Raw genomic sequence first — 20,070 nt, 5'->3', positions numbered from 1 at the left:
GATGAACCTTCACTAGAATACAGGACATCCTGTATGTAGACTTGTCATTCTGCAGTAGTTATATAGGATGAACCTTCACTAGAATAAAGGACATCTTGTATGTAGACTTGTCATTCTGCAGTAGTTATATAGGATGAACCTTCACTAGAATACAGGCCATATGTAGACTTGTCATTCTGCAGTAGTTATATAGGATGAACCTTCACTAGAATACAGGCCATATGTAGACTTGTCATTCTGCAGTAGTTATATAGGATGAACCTTCACTAGAATACAGGATATATGTAGACTTGTCATTCTGCAGTAGTTATATAGGATGAACCTTCACTACAATACAGGACATTTTTAGACTTGTCATTCTGATAATGGTCGTGGATTATTATTGTATACATGGGATCCTCATTTATTCTCTCCTTTTCTAGAACCACACATAAAACACCTATAATGGATGCAGCTGTGTGTGTGTCTCTCTCTAAACAGCAACCTTGGGGCCAGAATTCAGTTTACAATCCTATCCTCTAACCCATCCCCTTATCTCCTCTCTTGTCCTTCAGAGGTCCTATAAAGTCTGGAGCCTGGCACACTCCAGCTGCCGTCGCTGTCACCAACGTTACAGTATGCTGCCTGCCGTGGTGAAGCTCTGCTGTGGAATCTCCTACCCTCACCTCAGGACCATGGCAGGTAAAAACAGACAACTATATCATCTTGGGTGTGTCCTACGTGGCTCCCTATTCCCTATATAGTGCATTACTTTTGACCAGGGCACTACAGGGGGGGCATTTTGGATGCAGGCCTAGAGAGAAGCCTCAATTTTCTCTCATTCCTTAGAATGTAGGATTACCGTGTCTTGCACACTGCACATAGCCTTGTCCCAGATCAGTTTGCGCTGCCTTGCCAACTCCCTCCTATGGTCATTGTAAGACAGCACAAACAGATCTGGGACCAGCCAGTGCACGTGCAGCTGGATGGAGTTATGTATTGTTGCTGTTAATACTATGGTGTCTTGGCTGTGACTAGTAGTAGTGTTCGTTTGTGGAGAGAAATGCTGAGAAGTCCTCATCAAAGTGTACAGCACTTTGACTTGCAGAATGGATCAAATGCAGCCTGAGTGGCCGTCTGTGTCATGCTAAACATGTTTGGCTTGATAATGAGCAATGGAGTTGACAAGGGAACAAACAGATCTGGGACCGGGGTATAGTAGGAGACAACAGATCTGGGACCAGGCTATAGAAGGAGACAACAGATCTGGGACCAGGCTATAGAAGGAGACAACAGATCTGGAACCAGGCTATAGGAGGAGACAACAGATCTGGGACCAGGCTATAGGAGGAGACAACAGATCTGGGACCAGGCTATAGAAGGAGACAGCAGATCTGGGACCAAGCTATAGTAGGAGACAACAGATCTGGGACCGGGGTATAGTAGGAGACAACAGATCTGGGATCAGGCTATAGTAGGAGACAACAGATCTGGGACCAGGCAATAGTAGGAGACAACAGATCTGGGACCAGGCTATAGAAGGAGACAACAGATCTGGGACCGGGGTATAGTAGGAGACAACAGATCTGGGACCAGGCTATAGTAGGAGACAACAGATCTGGGACCAGGCTATAGTAGGAGACAACCGATCTGGGACCAGGCTATAGAAGGAGACAACAGATCTGGGACCAGGTTATAGTAGGAGACAACAGATCTGGGACCAGGCTATAGAAGGAGACAACAGATCTTGGACCAGGTTATAGTAGGAGACAACAGATCTGGGACCAGGCTATAGAAGGAGACAACAGATCTGGGACCAGTCTACATGAAATGTGCTCTACAAATGAAGTCTGACTGTTGTTATTATTGTGATCCTACGACAGGACTGCAACGGCTAGCTATCGCAGCGATTGGCCAGGAGCTAGCTCACATGCAGAGGAATGGGCAGAGCCAACTACCAGCATGGACCAGCCATTTGGGTTGGCAGACTGGCACCGTTCAGCCTCAACACAGTGGTAAGCCTGACGATGATACACAAATTACACACATTTTCAATGACATTATTATTTTACACAGAGCACAAAATGCCCTTATTTTAGTGATAATTACACATTTTCAAAGGGCATTACTTTTTGCTGACCATTGAATATTAAACAGCTTCAATTAGAACTGAATAACGTGGGTGATGCTGTGAGGGCCCTTTTTCATGTGTAAATATGTTACAGAGAGCTCCAGAAGAGAGGTAGTCAACCCAGTCCCGTTGAAAGAGGAGGAGCTGCTGTACATAAGGAGTGGGCACGAGGCGCTGACCAAGGCTCTGGACATTGTTGACGATAAGAATGGATGGAAAACAGAACTCACAGAGGTAGTGCATCATCCATACATCCATACATCATCGTTGATTAAAGAGGCAATCTGGGATTTGCATATAGATTTTTGTCAAACCATCCTGTATTTCCTCTTTAAAATATGTTGCTCCCTGTGTTCATGCGTATCTTTTCAATCTCCACAAATAGCTATGGAAACCTTGTACTGATGCCAAAACAGCAAACTGTCATATAAGACAAAGGGGGGGGGGGGGGGGGGGGGGGGTACATGATCTGAATAGCTATTACCATGGAAACCTTGTACTGATGTCAAACCACCAAACTGTCATATAAGACAAAGGGGGGGGGGGGGGGGGTACATGATCTGAATAGCTATTACCATGGAAACCTTGTACTGATGTCAAACCACCAAACTGTCATATAAGACAAAGGGGGGGGGGGGGGGGGGGGGGGTACATGATCTGAATAGCTATTACCATGGAAACCTTATACTGATGTCAAACCACCAAACTGTCATAGGGGGGGGGGGGGGGTACATGATCTGAATAGCTATTACCATGGAAACCTTGTACTGATGTCAAACCACCAAACTGTCATAGGGGGGGGGGGGGGGGGGGGGTACATGATCTGAATAGCTATTACCATGGAAACCTTGTACTGATGTCAAACCACCAAACTGTCATAGGGGGGGGGGGGGGGTACATGATCTGAATAGCTATTACCATGGAAACCTGATACTGATGTCAAACCACCAAACTGTCATATAAGACAAAGGGGGGGGGGGGGGTACATTAGCTATTACCATGGTATTCTGTCTTCAAAACCCTTCAAATATAATTGACATGGGCACTTTGTGCTGCGTACTGTTGCCACAATTTCGAACTTTCTAACATTTTTACATTTGAGTCAATTATCAGACGTTCTTATCCAAAGCAACTTACGGCCTGTGCATTCAATTTAGTTACGTAGGAAACTTTTTGCCCTGTAGGAGAAAATGCACTTTCCATAATCTCAGAACCCAGAACCAAAATGTGTTATTAGTTATTTAATAAGGATCCCAGTAGCTGTTCCAAAAGCAGCTCTTCTACTGACGGTCTCTCACAAGAGACTTAACTTTCTGAAACGGTGTTGTTGTAAAGCTGCATACTAATGCCACATATCTACTGACAGTCTCTCACAAGAGACTTCACTTTCTGAAACGGTGTTGTTGTAAAGCTGAATACTAATGCCATATATCTACTGACGGTCTCTCACAAGAGACTTAACTTTCTGAAACGGTGTTGTGGTAAAGCTGCATACTAATGCCACATATCTACTGACAGTCTCTCACAAGAGACTTAACTTTCTGAAACGGTGTTGTTGTAAAGCTGCATACGAATGCCACATATCTACTGACAGTCTCTCACAAGAGACTTAACTTTCTGAAACGGTGTTGTTGTAAAGCTGCATACTAATGCCACATATCTACTGACGGTCTCTCACAAGAGACTTAACTTTCTGAAACGGTGTTGTTGTAAAGCTGCATACTAATGCCACATATCTACTGACGGTCTCTCACAAGAGACTTAACTTTCTGAAACGGTGTTGTTGTAAAGCTCCATACTAATGCAACATATCTACTGACAGTCTCTCACAAGAGACTTAACTTTCTGAAACGGTGTTGTTGTAAAGCTCCATACGAATGCCACATATCTACTGACGGTCTCTCACAAGAGACTTAACTTTCTGAAACGGTGTTGTTGTAAAGCTCCATACTAATGCAACATATCTACTGACAGTCTCTCACAAGAGACTTAACTTTCTGAAACGGTGTTGTTGTAAAGCTGCATACTAATGCCACATATCTACTGACAGTCTCTCACAAGAGACTTAACTTTCTGAAACGGTGTTGTTGTAAAGCTCCATACTAATGCCATATATCTACTGACAGTCTCTCACAAGAGACTTAACTTTCTGAAACGGTGTTGTTGTAAAGCTGCATACTAATGCCACATATCTACTGACGGTCTCTCACAAGAGACTTCACTTTCTGAAACGGTGTTGTTGTAAAGCTGAATACTAATGCCATATATCTACTGACGGTCTCTCACAAGAGACTTAACTTTCTGAAACGGTGTTGTTGTAAAGCTGCATACTAATGCCACATATCTACTGACAGTCTCTCACAAGAGACTTCACTTTCTGAAACGGTGTTGTTGTAAAGCTGCATACTAATGCCACATATCTACTGACGGTCTCTCACAAGAGACTTCACTTTCTGAAACGGTGTTGTTGTAAAGCTGCATACTAATGCCACATATCTACTGACAGTCTCTCACAAGAGACTTAACTTTCTGAAACGGTGTTGTTGTAAAGCTGCATACTAATGCCACATATCTACTGACGGTCTCTCACAAGAGACTTCACTTTCTGAAACGGTGTTGTTGTAAAGCTGCATACTAATGCCACATATCTACTGACAGTCTCTCACAAGAGACTTAACTTTCTGAAACGGTGTTGTTGTAAAGCTGCATACTAATGCCACATATCTACTGACGGTCTCTCACAAGAGACTTCACTTTCTGAAACGGTGTTGTTGTAAAGCTGCATACTAATGCCATATATCTACTGACAGTCTCTCACAAGAGACTTAACTTTCTGAAACGGTGTTGTTGTAAAGCTGCATACTAATGCCACATATCTACTGACAGTCTCTCACAAGAGACTTAACTTTCTGAAACGGTGTTGTTGTAAAGCTGCATACGAATGCCACATATCTACTGACGGTCTCTCACAAGAGACTTAACTTTCTGAAACGGTGTTGTGGTAAAGCTGCATACTAATGCCACATATCTACTGACGGTCTCTCACAAGAGACTTAACTTTCTGAAACGGTGTTGTTGTAAAGCTGCATACTAATGCCACATATCTACTGACGGTCTCTCACAAGAGACTTAACTTTCTGAAACGGTGTTGTTGTAAAGCTCCATACTAATGCCACATATCTACTGACAGTCTCTCACAAGAGACTTAACTTTCTGAAACGGTGTTGTGGTAAAGCTGCATACGAATGCCACATATCTACTGACAGTCTCTCACAAGAGACTTAACTTTCTGAAACGGTGTTGTTGTAAAGCTGCATACTAATGCCACATATCTACTGACAGTCTCTCACAAGAGACTTAACTTTCTGAAACGGTGTTGTGGTAAAGCTGCATACTAATGCCACATATCTACTGACGGTCTCTCACAAGAGACTTAACTTTCTGAAACGGTGTTGTTGTAAAGCTGCATACTAATGCCACATATCTACTGACAGTCTCTCACAAGAGACTTCACTTTCTGAAACGGTGTTGTTGTAAAGCTGCATACTAATGCCACATATCTACTGACAGTCTCTCACAAGAGACTTAACTTTCTGAAACGGTGTTGTTGTAAAGCTGCATACTAATGCCACATATCTACTGACAGTCTCTCACAAGAGACTTCACTTTCTGAAACGGTGTTGTTGTAAAGCTGCATACTAATGCCACATATCTACTGACAGTCTCTCACAAGAGACTTAACTTTCTGAAACGGTGTTGTTGTAAAGCTGCATACTAATGCCACATATCTACTGACAGTCTCTCACAAGAGACTTAACTTTCTGAAACGGTGTTGTTGTAAAGCTGCATACGAATGCCACATATCTACTGACGGTCTCTCACAAGAGACTTCACTTTCTGAAACGGTGTTGTTGTAAAGCTGCATACCAATGCCACATATCTACTGACAGTCTCTCACAAGAGACTTAACTTTCTGAAACGGTGTTGTGGTAAAGCTGCATACTAATGCCACATATCTACTGACGGTCTCTCACAAGAGACTTAACTTTCTGAAACGGTGTTGTTGTAAAGCTGCATACTAATGCCACATATCTACTGACAGTCTCTCACAAGAGACTTCACTTTCTGAAACGGTGTTGTTGTAAAGCTGAATACTAATGCCATATATCTACTGACGGTCTCTCACAAGAGACTTAACTTTCTGAAACGGTGTTGTGGTAAAGCTGCATACTAATGCCACATATCTACTGACAGTCTCTCACAAGAGACTTAACTTTCTGAAACGGTGTTGTTGTAAAGCTGCATACGAATGCCACATATCTACTGACAGTCTCTCACAAGAGACTTAACTTTCTGAAACGGTGTTGTTGTAAAGCTGCATACTAATGCCACATATCTACTGACGGTCTCTCACAAGAGACTTAACTTTCTGAAACGGTGTTGTTGTAAAGCTGCATACTAATGCCACATATCTACTGACGGTCTCTCACAAGAGACTTAACTTTCTGAAACGGTGTTGTTGTAAAGCTCCATACTAATGCAACATATCTACTGACAGTCTCTCACAAGAGACTTAACTTTCTGAAACGGTGTTGTTGTAAAGCTCCATACGAATGCCACATATCTACTGACGGTCTCTCACAAGAGACTTAACTTTCTGAAACGGTGTTGTTGTAAAGCTGCATACTAATGCCACATATCTACTGACGGTCTCTCACAAGAGACTTAACTTTCTGAAACGGTGTTGTTGTAAAGCTGCATACGAATGCCACATATCTACTGACAGTCTCTCACAAGAGACTTAACTTTCTGAAACGGTGTTGTTGTAAAGCTGCATACTAATGCCACATATCTACTGACAGTCTCTCACAAGAGACTTAACTTTCTGAAACGGTGTTGTGGTAAAGCTGCATACTAATGCCACATATCTACTGACGGTCTCTCACAAGAGACTTAACTTTCTGAAACAGTGTTGTTGTAAAGCTCCATACTAATGCAACATATCTACTGACAGTCTCTCACAAGAGACTTAACTTTCTGAAACAGTGTTGTTGTAAAGCTGCATACTAATGCCACATATCTACTGACAGTCTCTCACAAGAGACTTAACTTTCTGAAACGGTGTTGTTGTAAAGCTCCATACTAATGCAACATATCTACTGACAGTCTCTCACAAGAGACTTAACTTTCTGAAATGGTGTTGTTGTAAAGCTGCATACTAATGCCACATATCTACTGACAGTCTCTCACAAGAGACTTAACTTTCTGAAACGGTGTTGTTGTAAAGCTCCATACTAATGCCATATATCTACTGACAGTCTCTCACAAGAGACTTAACTTTCTGAAACGGTGTTGTTGTAAAGCTGCATACTAATGCCACATATCTACTGACGGTCTCTCACAAGAGACTTCACTTTCTGAAACGGTGTTGTTGTAAAGCTGAATACTAATGCCATATATCTACTGACGGTCTCTCACAAGAGACTTAACTTTCTGAAACGGTGTTGTTGTAAAGCTGCATACTAATGCCACATATCTACTGACGGTCTCTCACAAGAGACTTCACTTTCTGAAACGGTGTTGTTGTAAAGCTGCATACTAATGCCACATATCTACTGACGGTCTCTCACAAGAGACTTCACTTTCTGAAACGGTGTTGTTGTAAAGCTGCATACTAATGCCACATATCTACTGACAGTCTCTCACAAGAGACTTAACTTTCTGAAACGGTGTTGTTGTAAAGCTGCATACTAATGCCACATATCTACTGACGGTCTCTCACAAGAGACTTCACTTTCTGAAACGGTGTTGTTGTAAAGCTGCATACTAATGCCATATATCTACTGACAGTCTCTCACAAGAGACTTAACTTTCTGAAACGGTGTTGTTGTAAAGCTGCATACGAATGCCACATATCTACTGACAGTCTCTCACAAGAGACTTAACTTTCTGAAACGGTGTTGTTGTAAAGCTGCATACGAATGCCACATATCTACTGACGGTCTCTCACAAGAGACTTAACTTTCTGAAACGGTGTTGTGGTAAAGCTGCATACTAATGCCACATATCTACTGACGGTCTCTCACAAGAGACTTAACTTTCTGAAACGGTGTTGTTGTAAAGCTGCATACTAATGCCACATATCTACTGACGGTCTCTCACAAGAGACTTAACTTTCTGAAACGGTGTTGTTGTAAAGCTCCATACTAATGCCACATATCTACTGACAGTCTCTCACAAGAGACTTAACTTTCTGAAACGGTGTTGTGGTAAAGCTGCATACGAATGCCACATATCTACTGACAGTCTCTCACAAGAGACTTAACTTTCTGAAACGGTGTTGTTGTAAAGCTGCATACTAATGCCACATATCTACTGACAGTCTCTCACAAGAGACTTAACTTTCTGAAACGGTGTTGTGGTAAAGCTGCATACTAATGCCACATATCTACTGACGGTCTCTCACAAGAGACTTAACTTTCTGAAACGGTGTTGTTGTAAAGCTGCATACTAATGCCACATATCTACTGACAGTCTCTCACAAGAGACTTCACTTTCTGAAACGGTGTTGTTGTAAAGCTGCATACTAATGCCACATATCTACTGACAGTCTCTCACAAGAGACTTAACTTTCTGAAACGGTGTTGTTGTAAAGCTGCATACTAATGCCACATATCTACTGACAGTCTCTCACAAGAGACTTCACTTTCTGAAACGGTGTTGTTGTAAAGCTGCATACTAATGCCACATATCTACTGACAGTCTCTCACAAGAGACTTAACTTTCTGAAACGGTGTTGTTGTAAAGCTGCATACTAATGCCACATATCTACTGACAGTCTCTCACAAGAGACTTAACTTTCTGAAACGGTGTTGTTGTAAAGCTCCATACTAATGCCACATATCTACTGACAGTCTCTCACAAGAGACTTAACTTTCTGAAACGGTGTTGTTGTAAAGCTGCATACTAATGCCACATATCTACTGACAGTCTCTCACAAGAGACTTAACTTTCTGAAACGGTGTTGTTGTAAAGCTGCATACTAATGCCACATATCTACTGACGGTCTCTCACAAGAGACTTAACTTTCTGAAACGGTGTTGTTGTAAAGCTGCATACTAATGCCACATATCTACTGACAGTCTCTCACAAGAGACTTCACTTTCTGAAACGGTGTTGTTGTAAAGCTGCATACTAATGCCATATATCTACTGACAGTCTCTCACAAGAGACTTAACTTTCTGAAACGGTGTTGTTGTAAAGCTCCATACTAATGCCACATATCTACTGACGGTCTCTCACAAGAGACTTCACTTTCTGAAACGGTGTTGTTGTAAAGCTGCATACGAATGCCATATATCTACTGACGGTCTCTCACAAGAGACTTAACTTTCTGAAACGGTGTTGTTGTAAAGCTGCATACTAATGCCACATATCTACTGACAGTCTCTCACAAGAGACTTCACTTTCTGAAACGGTGTTGTTGTAAAGCTGCATACTAATGCCACATATCTACTGACGGTCTCTCACAAGAGACTTAACTTTCTGAAACGGTGTTGTTGTAAAGCTGCATACTAATGCCACATATCTACTGACAGTCTCTCACAAGAGACTTAACTTTCTGAAACAGTGTTGTTGTAAAGCTGCATACGAATGCCACATATCTACTGACAGTCTCTCACAAGAGACTTCACTTTCTGAAACGGTGTTGTTGTAAAGCTGCATACTAATGCCACATATCTACTGACGGTCTCTCACAAGAGACTTAACTTTCTGAAACGGTGTTGTTGTAAAGCTGCATACTAATGCCACATATCTACTGACAGTCTCTCACAAGAGACTTAACTTTCTGAAACGGTGTTGTTGTAAAGCTGCATACGAATGCCACATATCTACTGACAGTCTCTCACAAGAGACTTAACTTTCTGAAACGGTGTTGTTGTAAAGCTGCATACTAATGCCACATATCTACTGACAGTCTCTCACAAGAGACTTAACTTTCTGAAACGGTGTTGTTGTAAAGCTGCATACTAATGCCACATATCTACTGACAGTCTCTCACAAGAGACTTCACTTTCTGAAACGGTGTTGTTGTAAAGCTGCATACTAATGCCACATATCTACTGACAGTCTCTCACAAGAGACTTAACTTTCTGAAACGGTGTTGTTGTAAAGCTGCATACTAATGCCACATATCTACTGACAGTCTCTCACAAGAGACTTAACTTTCTGAAACGGTGTTGTTGTAAAGCTGCATACTAATGCCACATATCTACTGACAGTCTCTCACAAGAGACTTAACTTTCTGAAACGGTGTTGTTGTAAAGCTGCATACTAATGCCACATATCTACTGACGGTCTCTCACAAGAGACTTAACTTTCTGAAACGGTGTTGTTGTAAAGCTGCATACTAATGCCACATATCTACTGACAGTCTCTCACAAGAGACTTCACTTTCTGAAACGGTGTTGTTGTAAAGCTGCATACTAATGCCATATATCTACTGACAGTCTCTCACAAGAGACTTAACTTTCTGAAACGGTGTTGTTGTAAAGCTGCATACTAATGCCATATATCTACTGACAGTCTCTCACAAGAGACTTAACTTTCTGAAACGGTGTTGTTGTAAAGCTGCATACTAATGCCACATATCTACTGACAGTCTCTCACAAGAGACTTAACTTTCTGAAACGGTGTTGTTGTAAAGCTGCATACGAATGCCACATATCCAAACGTTCTCTTTACGTTACTTTTGACATTTAGGAAAACTTGATCTAAATAGCTATTACCATGGAAACCTTGTACCGGTAATGTGCATAACAAATCAAATTGAAATATTTTTTTTTTTGACCCCTTTTTCTCCCCAATTTCGTGGTGTCCAATTGTTGTAGTATCTACTACCTTGTCTCATCGCTACAACTCCTGTACGGGCTCGGGAGAGACGAAGGTTGAAAGTCACGCGTCCTCCGATACACAACCCAACCTAGCCGCACTGCTTCTTAACACAGCGCGCATCCAACCCGGAAGCCAGCCGCACCAATGTGTCGGAGGAAACACCGTGCACCTGGCAACCTTGGTTAGCGCGCACTGCGCCCAGCCATAACCAGGCTGTGATACAGCACGACAGGATGCTCTCAATTGTGCATCTATAGAAGTTTGTGAGGGTTTTAGGTGCCAAGCCAAATTTCAGATCGGCAGTGATGTGTATGCTGAGGAACTTGAGGCTTTACACCTGCTCCACTGCGATACCGTCGATGTGGATAGGGGCGTGCTCCCTCTGCTGTTTCCTGAAGTCCACGATCAACTCCTTTATTTTGTTGACATTGAGAGAGAGGTCATTATCCTGGAACCACACTCACAGGGCCCTCACGTCCTCCCAGTAGGCTGTCTTGTCATTATTGGGAATCAGGCCTACTACTGTTGTGTCATCTGTAAACTTGATGACTGAGTTGCAGCCGTTCGTGGCCACGCAGTCATGAGTGAACAGGGAGTAGAGGAGGGGACTGAGCACGCAACCCTTGTGTTGAGGATCAGCGCAGTGGAAGTGTTGTTCCTACCTTCACTACCTGGGGAGGGAGGGGGGGAGGGGGGGGCGGCCCGTCAGGTAGTCCAGGACCCAGTTGCACAGGGCGGGGTTCAGGCCCAGGGCCCAGAGCTTATTGATGAGCTTGGAGGGTACTATGGTATTGAATGCTGAGCTAAAGTCAATGAAAAGCAGTCTTTGGTAGCGGGTCGCATGGATGGCACTGTGTTAACCTCAAAGCGGGCGAAGAAGGTGTTTAGCTTGACCGGAAGCAAGACGTTAGTGTCCGCGACGTGGTTGGTTTTCCCTTTGTAAATGCCACACTGCCAAAACATTGTAACTCTGGAATAGAGAAATGTTCTGTAATCTCAGGTGCAAATGAAGTAGAAAGACTATCACAAGCGAATGTTCAGTAACTGTGTTCTATAGAAAATCAGGACATCATTAGAAACCTTCCTGAAACTGTGTTGTTAAAGGATGCCACATTACAACATTTCCTGTAACTTTCTGTCGTAGGAGAACGGAGATGTTATATACAGTAAAGTGCTGTCTGGGGACAGGAAGGTCTTCAGACTGGAGACTGTGTTAGACGCCACGCCAGAAGAGATACATCACATCCTGTGGAAGGTGGAAGAGATGCACCAGTGGAACCCAAGCATCAAAAACATCAAGGTAACTGGTCCATCATAGTAGGGTAGTTGTTGGTCAATGTGTAATCTTAACACCTCCCCCTTAGGAAATCATTGATTTTCTGTTCTCCTTGGTCTCCATCTATTATGGCATCCTTTAGATTGTTATTCTACATATACACACACGTGTTATTATCTGGAATACTATTTACCTGCTAAGTATGTGTATTATGGTCTGTAAACTGTGGAATATTTGTAGTAAGGTGTTTCTAAAACTCTAAAACTATTGATATTATTAATGCTATTATTATAATAACTATTATTATTATTATTATTATTATTATTGTTTTATTTGTATTACTTTGTTTATTTATTTTTCCTTTTTTTCTCTGTGATTTTAGGGGTGGGGGGAGCGGGAGGCATTAGGAAGGGTGGGAAAGGGAGGGGGTCGGGGATCAATAGGGAATGTTCTGAAGGGGTAAACAAATAAACGAAAAAGCAACGTGACTGTGCAAATTATAAAAAAATATGGAATTGTTTTACGATGGGCATACTATGGATCATTCAGCTTTTTTATTTTGAATAGTAAAATAGTTTAACGGTAGACTTGGACCACACAGTGTCAATAGTCGATAGTTTTAGGGTAGACGTGGACCACACAGTGTCAATAGTCAATAGTTTTACAGTAGACGTAGACCACACAGTGTCAATAGTCAATAGTTTTACGGTAGACTTGGACCACATAGTGTCAATAGTCAATAGTTTTACAGTAGACGTAGATCACACAGTGTCAATAGTCAATAGTTTTACAGTAGACGTAGATCACACAGTGTCAATAGTCAATAGTTTTACGGTAGACGTAGACCACACAGTGTCAATAGTCAATAGTTTTACGGTAGACGTAGACCACACAGTGTCAATAGTTTTACGGTAGCCATAGACCACACAGTGTCAATAGTCAATAGTTTTACAGTAGACGTAGATCACACAGTGTCAATAGTCAATAGTTTTACGGTAGACCACACAGTGTCAATAGTTTTACGGTAGACATAGACCACACAGTGTCAATAGTCAATAGTTTTACGGTAGACCACACAGTGTCAATAGTTTTACGGTAGACATAGACCACACAGTGTCAATAGTCAATAGTTTTACGGTAGACGTAGATCACACAGTGTCAATAGTCAATAGTTTTACGGTAGACGTAGATCACACAGTGTCAATAGTCAATAGTTTTACGGTAGACCACACAGTGTCAATAGTTTTACGGTAGACATAGACCACACAGTGTCAATAGTCAATAGTTTTACAGTAGACGTGGACCACACAGTGTTGATAGACAATGGTGTCAGTCTTTACAACAACCGGGTTATCACACTTGTCTGGTGACATTCTGATGAGGGAAGAACAAACTACTTCGGCAGATCCTGTGTCTTCAGCTGGCATTATAAAGCCTTTGTCCCACCTGGCATCCTATTCCCTATACAGTTCATTATTTATTTTGTATTTTTATTTAACTAAGCAAGTCAGTTAAGAACAAATTCTTATATTCAATAACAGCCTAGTGGGTTAACTGCCTTGTTCAGGGGGAGAACAACAGATTTGTACCTTGTCTACTCGGGGATTTGATCTTGCAACCTTTCGGTTACCAGTCCAACACTCTAACCACTAGGCTACGCCGTCGCACTAGTTGTGACATGAGAAAGCAGCGCCCCATATAGATAATATGGTCCAATTTGGGACACATAGCAGTACAGTGAATGATATTGTAATGTCAGTCCGTATCTTGTGTTGAAGGTTCTGAAGCAAGCTGGCCCGGAAACCATGGTTACGCACGAGGTGTCAGCAGAGACAGCCGGCAACCTGATAGGCCAGAGAGACTTCCTGAGTGTGAGACACTTCTCCAGACAGGAGTCATGTATCTATCTGGGGGGAGCAGCCACGCACCTGGAGTCCTTCCCTCCTCAGAAAGGCTTCGTCAGGTAACAAGAACACCAGCTTTGCTCCGATAAGCCTGGCTCATAGAGTTGGTTAGACGGTGCGCTTGGACCAAAACCTGTATATGGCTCATAGAGTTGGTTAGAGGGTGCGCTTGGACCAAAACCTGTATATGGCTCATAGAGTTGGTTAGAGGGGGCGCTTGGACCAAAACCTGTATATGGCTCATAGAGTTGGTTAGAGGGGGCGCTTGGACCAAAACCTGTATATGGCTCATAGAGTTGGTTAGAGGGTGCGCTTGGACCAAAACCTGTATATGGCTCATAGAGTTGGTTAGAGGGGGCGCTTGGACCAAAACCTGTATATGGCTCATAGAGTTGGTTAGAGGGGGCGCTTGGACCAAAACCTGTATATGGTTCATAGAGTTGGTTAGAGGGGGCGCTTGGACCAAAACCTGTATATGGCTCATAGAGTTGGTTAGAGGGTGCGCTTGGACCAAAACCTGTATATGGCTCATAGAGTTGGTTAGAGGGTGCGCTTGGACCAAAACCTGTATATATGGCTCATGCTGTCACAGAAGGGCCATTGCAACGGTTATTTGATATAAAGATTATTTGATATAAAGATTATTTGATATAAAGGTTATTTGATATAAATGTTATTTGATATAAAGGGTATTTGAGGTTCAGTTAATAATCATGCTGTAGGTTTCTATACATTACATTGTTAATAGAGTTTTTATGAGTGATTTTGTTTACTCGATCTGAACAGAGCGGAGGACGGCCCAACGTGTATTATCATCGAGCCCCTGGCAGACGACGCAGGCAGGAGCCACTTTACGTGGCTCCTCAACATGGATGTCAAGGTAGATTTCTTTTCATTTTATTTTTTTTTTAAATCAACTTTAATTTCGTATCCACTTCCTGAAATGAGTGATTTGAATTGGAATTGATTTGTTAGGCTACACATGGACCAGGATGTCATATCACATGTCTGTTTAGATCTCGAATATTAATTCAAACCTCCCCTTTAAGTAGTCTGAGTGCCGGTCTGTTTGTGTGAAAGTGCCAACTCCTTGTCATTCACTGTTATGCCAAACATGTTCATATGACATATCACACAAACAGACTGGCACTCAGGCTACTTAAGGGGAGGTTTGGATTGATATTCAAGGCTACCATCAACGTCTAAAGCTGCTGTGAAAAGGACTTCTCCTTCACCCAAATACAGACAGCTGATGTTCTGAAAGAGCTGAAAAATATGGACCCCTACAAATCAGCCGGGCTAGACAATCTGGACCCTCGCTTTCTAAAATTATCCGCTGAAATTGTTGCAACCCCTATTACTAGCCTGTTCAACCTCTCTTTCATATCGTCTGAGACACCCAAAGATTGGAAAGCTGCCGCTGTCATCCCCCTCTTCAAAGGGGGAGACACTCTAGACCCAAACTGCTACGGACCTATATCTATCCTGCCAAGTTCGAAAGCCAAGTTAACAAACAGATCACCGACCATTTCGAATCCCACCGTACCTTCTCCGCTATGCAATCTGGTTCCCGAGCTGGTCATGGGTGCACCTCAGCGACGCTCAAGATCCTAAACGACATCATAACCGCTTTTGACTCTGTCACAATCGGCATTCTTATCGGCAGACTCAATAGCCTTGGTTTCTCAAATGACTGCCTCGCCTGGTTCACCAACTACTTCTCAGACTGACTTTCTCATGGTCTGAGAGTCCTTTAGGTGCCTTTTGGCAAACTCCAAGCGAGCTGTCATGTGTCTTTTACTGAGGAGTGGCTTACGTCTGGCCACTCTACCATAAAGGCCTGATTGGTGGAGTGCTGCAGAGATGGTTGTCCTTCTGGAAGGTTCTCCCATTTCCACAGAGGAACTCTGGAGTTCTGTCAGAGTGACTATCGGGTTCTTGCTCACCTCCCTGACCAAGGCCCTTCTCCCCTGATTGCTCAGTTTGGCCGGGCGTCCCGCTCTAGGAAGAGTCTTGGTGGTTCCAAACTTCTTCCATTTAAGAAAGATGGAGGCCACTGTGTTTTTGGGGACGTTCAATACTGCAGAAATGTTTTGGTACCCTTCCCCAGAGCTGTGCCTCGACACAATCCTGTCTCGGAGCTCTACGGGCAATTCCTTCGGCCTCATGGCGTGATTTTTGCTCTGACATGCACTGTCAACTGTAGGACCTTTTTATAGACAGGTAGACTCAAATAGACAGGTGTGTGTCTTTCCAAATCATGTCCCATCAATTGAATTTACCACAGGTGGACTCTAATCAAGTTGTAGAAACATCTCAATGATGTTCAATGGAAACAGGATGTACCTGAGCTCAATTTTGTGTCTCATAGTAAAGGGTCTGAATACTTATGTAAATAAGTTATTATTTTTAATTAAAAACCTGTTTCGCTTTGTCATTATTTGGTATTATGTGTAGATTGAGGACATTTTTTATTCAATCCATTTTAGAATAAGGCTGTAACGTAACAAAATGTGGAACAAGTCAAGGGGTCTGAATACTATCCGAACGCACTGTGTGTGTGTGTGTGTGTGTGTGTGTGTGTGTGTGTGTGTGTGTGTGTGTGTGTGTGTGTGTTTGTGTATGAATGTATGTATGTATGTATGTACAGTGGGGCAAAAAAGTATTCAGTCAGCCACCAATTGTGCAAGTTCTCCCACTTAAAAAGATGAGAGAGGCCTGTAATTTTCATCATAGGTACACTTCAACTCTGACAAGACAAAATTAGAAAAAAAATCCAGAAAACCACATTGTATTTTTAATGAATTTATTTGCAAATTATGGTGGAAAATAAGTATTTGGTCAATAACAAAAGTTTATCTCAATACTTTGTTATATACCCTTTGTTGGCAATGACAGAGGTCAAACGTTTTCTGTAAGTCTTCACACACTGTTGCTGGTATTTTGGCCCATTCCTCCATGCAGATCTCCTCTAGAGCAGTGATATTTTGGGGCTATTGCTGGGCAACACAGACTTTCAACTCCCTCCAAAGATATTCTATGGGGTTGAGATCTGGAGACTGGCTAGGCCACTCCAGGACCTTGAAATGCTTCTTACGAAGCCACTCCTTCATTGCCCGGGCGGTGTGTTTGGGATCATTGTCATGCTGAAAGACCCAGCCATGTTTCATCTTCAATGCCCTTGCTGATGGAAGGAGGTTTTCACTCAAAAACTCACGATACATGGCCCCATTCATTCTTTCCTTTACACGGATCAGTCGTCCTGGTCCCTTTGCAGAAAAACAGCCCCAAAGCATGATGTTTCCACCCCCATGCTTCACAGTAGGTATGGTGTTCTTTGGATGCAACTCAGCATCCTTTGTCCTCCAAACACGACGAGTTGAGTTTTTACCAAAAAGTTATATTTTGGTTTCATCTGACCATCATGACATTCTCCAAATCTTCTTCTGGATCATCCAAATGCTCTCTAGCAAACTTCAGACGGGCCTGGACATGTACTGGCTTAAGCAGGGTACACGTCTGGCACTGCAGGATTTGAGTCCCTGGCGGCGTAGTGTGTTACTGATGGTAGGCTTTGTTATTTTGGTCCCAGCTCTCTGCAGGTCATTCACTAGGTCCCCCCGTGTGGTTCTGGGATTTTTGTTCACCGTTCTTGTGATCATTTTGACCCCACGGGGTGAGATCTTGCGTGGAGCCCCAGATCGAGGGAGATTATCAGTGATCTTGTATGTCTTCCATTTCCTAATAATTGCTCCCAAAGTTGATTTCTTCAAACCAAACTGCTTACCTATTGCAGATTTCTGCTGCTCTTTAATTATTTGTTATTCATATCTTTTACTTTTTTTGTAAAGGTATTTTCTTAAAACTGCATTGTTGGTTAAGGGCTTGTAGGTACGTTTTCACTGTAAGGTCTACTACACCAGTTGTATTCAGCATTTCACTGTAAGGTCTACTACACCTGTTGTATTCAGCATTTCACTGTAAGGTCTACTACACCTGTTGTATTCAGCGCATGTGACCAATATACTGTGATTTGATTTGAAGATTGAATATGAATGTACTGTATTTTCAGGGCTGGCTGCCAAAGTCAATCGTCAATCAAGCTTTGCCGCGAGCGCAGGTGGATTTCACCCGGTGTCTGCGCAGACGGCTGGCCGAGGGACCTACTCAGCGACACACAAACCACCATGCTCGCACAGTGTCTAGAGCCGGACAACCACCACACACACACTCTCTCTGACACACGCTCACTGGAGTTGAGTGCTTGGGTGTAGAGACAGAGACACCTGGCTGCCATACACACACACACACACACACACACACACACACACACACACACACACACACACACACACACACACACACACACACACACACACACACACACACACACACACAGAGCCGTCTGCAGGCTGGCTCTGGCCTTTCACTAGGAGCACCCAGACACCCAGAGGAGAGCCACCCACCGCTGTGAAGACATGCCAGGGTGCCCTCTCTTTCAGGGTGTGTGACAGACACACACATCTACACACACACACACACACACACACACACACACACACACACACACACACACACACACACACACACACACACACACACACACACACACACACACACACACACACACACACACACGGGAAGTGTTGGTTGAAGCTACTCTGAATATATAGTTTACCAAGCTACCAATTACTTCACACCGGAATAAGTTAAGCTACACTAAAGCTCACTCCATCCAAACTACTTTGGAAAAAGTATCATATGTAAATCTGAAACGTCATAGACTACACATTACAAGAATAGTTCACTTTGGGTTCATATCTTAACAGAATGTGTAATTTTGCCGCCTGTTAAAGACCCCAAAACAATGCCGAAAAAGACAGGAAATTATTGCCTACTTTAGCCATATTTAATTTTTGCCAAAACAGTAGTGTGTAGTTCCAGTAGTTAGCTACACCGCTACATGGTAAAACAGTAGTGTGTAGTTCCAGTAGTTAGCTACACCGCTACATGGTAAAACAGTAGTGTGTAGTTCCAGTAGTTAGCTACACCGCTACATGGTTAAACAGTAGTGTGTAGTTCCAGTAGTTAGCTACACCGCTACATGGTAAAACAGTAGTGTGTAGTTCCAGTAGTTAGCTACACCGCTACATGGTAAAACAGTAGTGTGTAGTTCCAGTAGTTAGCTACACCGCTATATAGCAAAAATAATTAACTACTGAAAACACCACCAAGATTTGAATTTAGTTCAACTACCAAGCTACTGCAAAATGTAGTTACATTACATGTACAGTAGTACACTACTACCCAACACTGCGCCCTGGCACACACACACACACACACACACACACACACACACACACACACACACACACACACACACACACACACACACACACACACACACACACACACACACACACACACACACACACACACACACACAGGTCTGCCCGTCTGAGAGAACAAGCTGAGCTCATAATAGGAATTCATGAATAATCTACTGTACCAGTATCCAGGCTGTACCACAACTGGCCGTGATTGGGAGTCCCATAGGGCGGCGTACAATTGGCCCAGCGCAGCCCAGGTTTGGCCGGGGGGAGGACGCCATTGTAAGTAAGAATTTGTTCTTAACTGACTTGCCTACTTAAATAAAGGTTACATTTAAAAAATATATAAATAATAATTAACCACACAAACCTCATGACTGTGTATTTCTATGTCTTCTGTAAGTCTGCAACTGCCTGAAACACCTCCAAAAGAAATGCCTTTCAGTCTACTATCAGATGCAATATTAGTAGCTGTCTGTACAGTATGATGTGGTGCATTCTGGAGAGGAAAATAAAATAACCTTAATGTCTTCGAATATTGCTTCCAGCAGAGTA

The 20,070-nt window shown here is 42.7% G+C and overlaps 1 protein-coding gene across 1 annotated transcript; it reads left to right on the top strand.

The window, feature by feature from the left end:
- The first annotated feature begins 490 nt into the window (after positions 1–490).
- LOC110532927 (steroidogenic acute regulatory protein, mitochondrial-like) lies at positions 491–18,437 on the top strand. The gene is made up of 7 exons (XM_090217747.1): positions 491–681; positions 1,863–1,994; positions 2,205–2,344; positions 12,150–12,305; positions 14,060–14,244; positions 14,972–15,065; positions 18,258–18,437. Exons 1-7 carry the CDS (start codon positions 618–620, stop codon positions 18,423–18,425), a joined length of 939 nt encoding a protein of 312 aa, XP_090073873.1. The 5' UTR covers positions 491–617; the 3' UTR covers positions 18,426–18,437.
- The last annotated feature ends 1,633 nt before the right edge of the window (positions 18,438–20,070 follow it).

Source organism: Oncorhynchus mykiss, chromosome 23, assembly GCF_057628025.1.
Source record: "Oncorhynchus mykiss isolate SJ-2025 chromosome 23, ASM5762802v1, whole genome shotgun sequence".
In the NCBI taxonomy this organism is placed as follows: Eukaryota; Metazoa; Chordata; class Actinopteri; order Salmoniformes; family Salmonidae; genus Oncorhynchus; species Oncorhynchus mykiss.
This window is presented reverse-complemented; position numbering and strand designations above follow the sequence as displayed.

Bases quoted from the DNA above. Each gene is read 5' to 3' on its own strand.
- LOC110532927 (XM_090217747.1), top strand. From the start codon at position 618: ATGCTGCCTGCCGTGGTGAAGCTCTGCTGTGGAATCTCCTACCCTCAC. The intron at 1,995-2,204 runs GTAAGCCTGACG...AATATGTTACAG, and splicing joins CGTTCAGCCTCAACACAGTG to AGAGCTCCAGAAGAGAGGTA. The intron at 15,066-18,257 runs GTAGATTTCTTT...CTGTATTTTCAG, and splicing joins TCCTCAACATGGATGTCAAG to GGCTGGCTGCCAAAGTCAAT.